The following is a 1,364-nucleotide window of genomic DNA, read 5'->3' as shown; positions in this document are numbered from 1 at the left end:
ACATCAATATATAATATATGATATTATGATATTTGAGGAAAATAAACAAATTAAAAATTTTTCAACTTAAATCTCATGAGAATAATTAAAACATCCTTTTGGATTATGCTAATTGGTAAAAGCTTTATTATGCTTATCGATTTTAGCCTATATTTTCCATTGTTTATATTTCTTTTATGGTTTCAAATAAATTATCAGAAAATATTGATTAGCAGAAATTATCAATATTGCCTCTTTTTTTTTTGTGATTAAAATTTTGAATTAATTTTAACAATTTCTGAAAATAGTATTGAAATATTTTCAATTTTTGTTATTTTAATTAGTAACTGTAATCATGTAATAAACTATTAATTATCTCTCATATATTTATTATCATTCTTTTTTTAATAATATCTTCTGATATGATATGATAATAAAAATTTTTTACAGTAATAACTTTTACAGGTATTTCCATATCGAGCATGTGATATTAAAAGGAAAGGTTATGATCGTACACTTATTGATCATATTGCTATCGTATTTTTCGATGATTTAGAACCATTCATTACAGGATGTGTTTCATTGGATAATCAGGTTAGTATCATTAATTATTATTGGTAATATTTTGAAAAATTTTCTTATTTTTTTTTTTGTGAAAATAAAAATTGTTTTTTTTTACCGTATCAAAAAACTACGGTCTTTTCTACCGTATTTTTCCCTATCTTTTCTACTGTAATATTTCAGAAAACCTTTCAAATATTTGCATATAATTATTCCATTATTTTTCTTTCAAAACAAACTGTTTTATTTCATTTTTTTTCTTCCAAAAAAAAAAAACCTTTTAAGATTGCAAAGTGCAAGGAATTCAACTTTGTTTCTTTTTCTTTTTTCCTCTATCAAAAGTTTAAATTCAACGTCATCGTCAAATTTATATTTATTAAATGAAAAAAATTTCCCTTTTTTTCTGATAAATTGATTTCAAATGCAAATTTTAATTTTCAAATGCATTCCTAACCTCAAAATTTAATGTTAGTATAAAATTTAATTGGAATAAAATACAAAAAATTTGTCAATTGAAACAAAATAAATTCTACATTACATTTGTTTTTTAAATTGTATCAAAAATTTTTTGTTTTTAAATTATTCTAATATTATCAGTTAAAGTCATATTTTTCATTGTTAAATAATTTATGCAATTAACAGTAATCATTTAATGAGACATTTTGATTGATATTTAATGAAATGAATTGAATTAAAATTATAATTTATCATAAATTAATGAAGTCTTTTTCGCGACAATTATGTTAATTTTATAAGTTCCTATTAGCATTACTACACTTTCTTCTCTTTTTTCTTGTTTTTTTTTTTTTTTTTTGTTCTTTGTA

At 20.3% G+C, this 1,364-nt stretch overlaps 1 protein-coding gene across 1 annotated transcript; it reads left to right on the top strand.

Annotated features, from left to right (window-relative positions):
• Positions 1 to 444: 444 nt before the first annotated feature.
• Positions 445 to 600, top strand: LOAG_18805 (hypothetical protein; the record flags this gene model as incomplete). The annotated part of the gene is made up of 1 exon (XM_020451468.1): positions 445 to 600. A coding segment is annotated over one exon (156 nt), but the record flags the coding sequence as incomplete, so codon positions are not given.
• Positions 601 to 1,364: the final 764 nt, after the last annotated feature.

This window comes from Loa loa, assembly GCF_000183805.2.
Source record: "Loa loa unplaced genomic scaffold supercont3.544, whole genome shotgun sequence".
In the NCBI taxonomy this organism is placed as follows: Eukaryota; Metazoa; Nematoda; class Chromadorea; order Rhabditida; family Onchocercidae; genus Loa; species Loa loa.
This window is presented reverse-complemented; position numbering and strand designations above follow the sequence as displayed.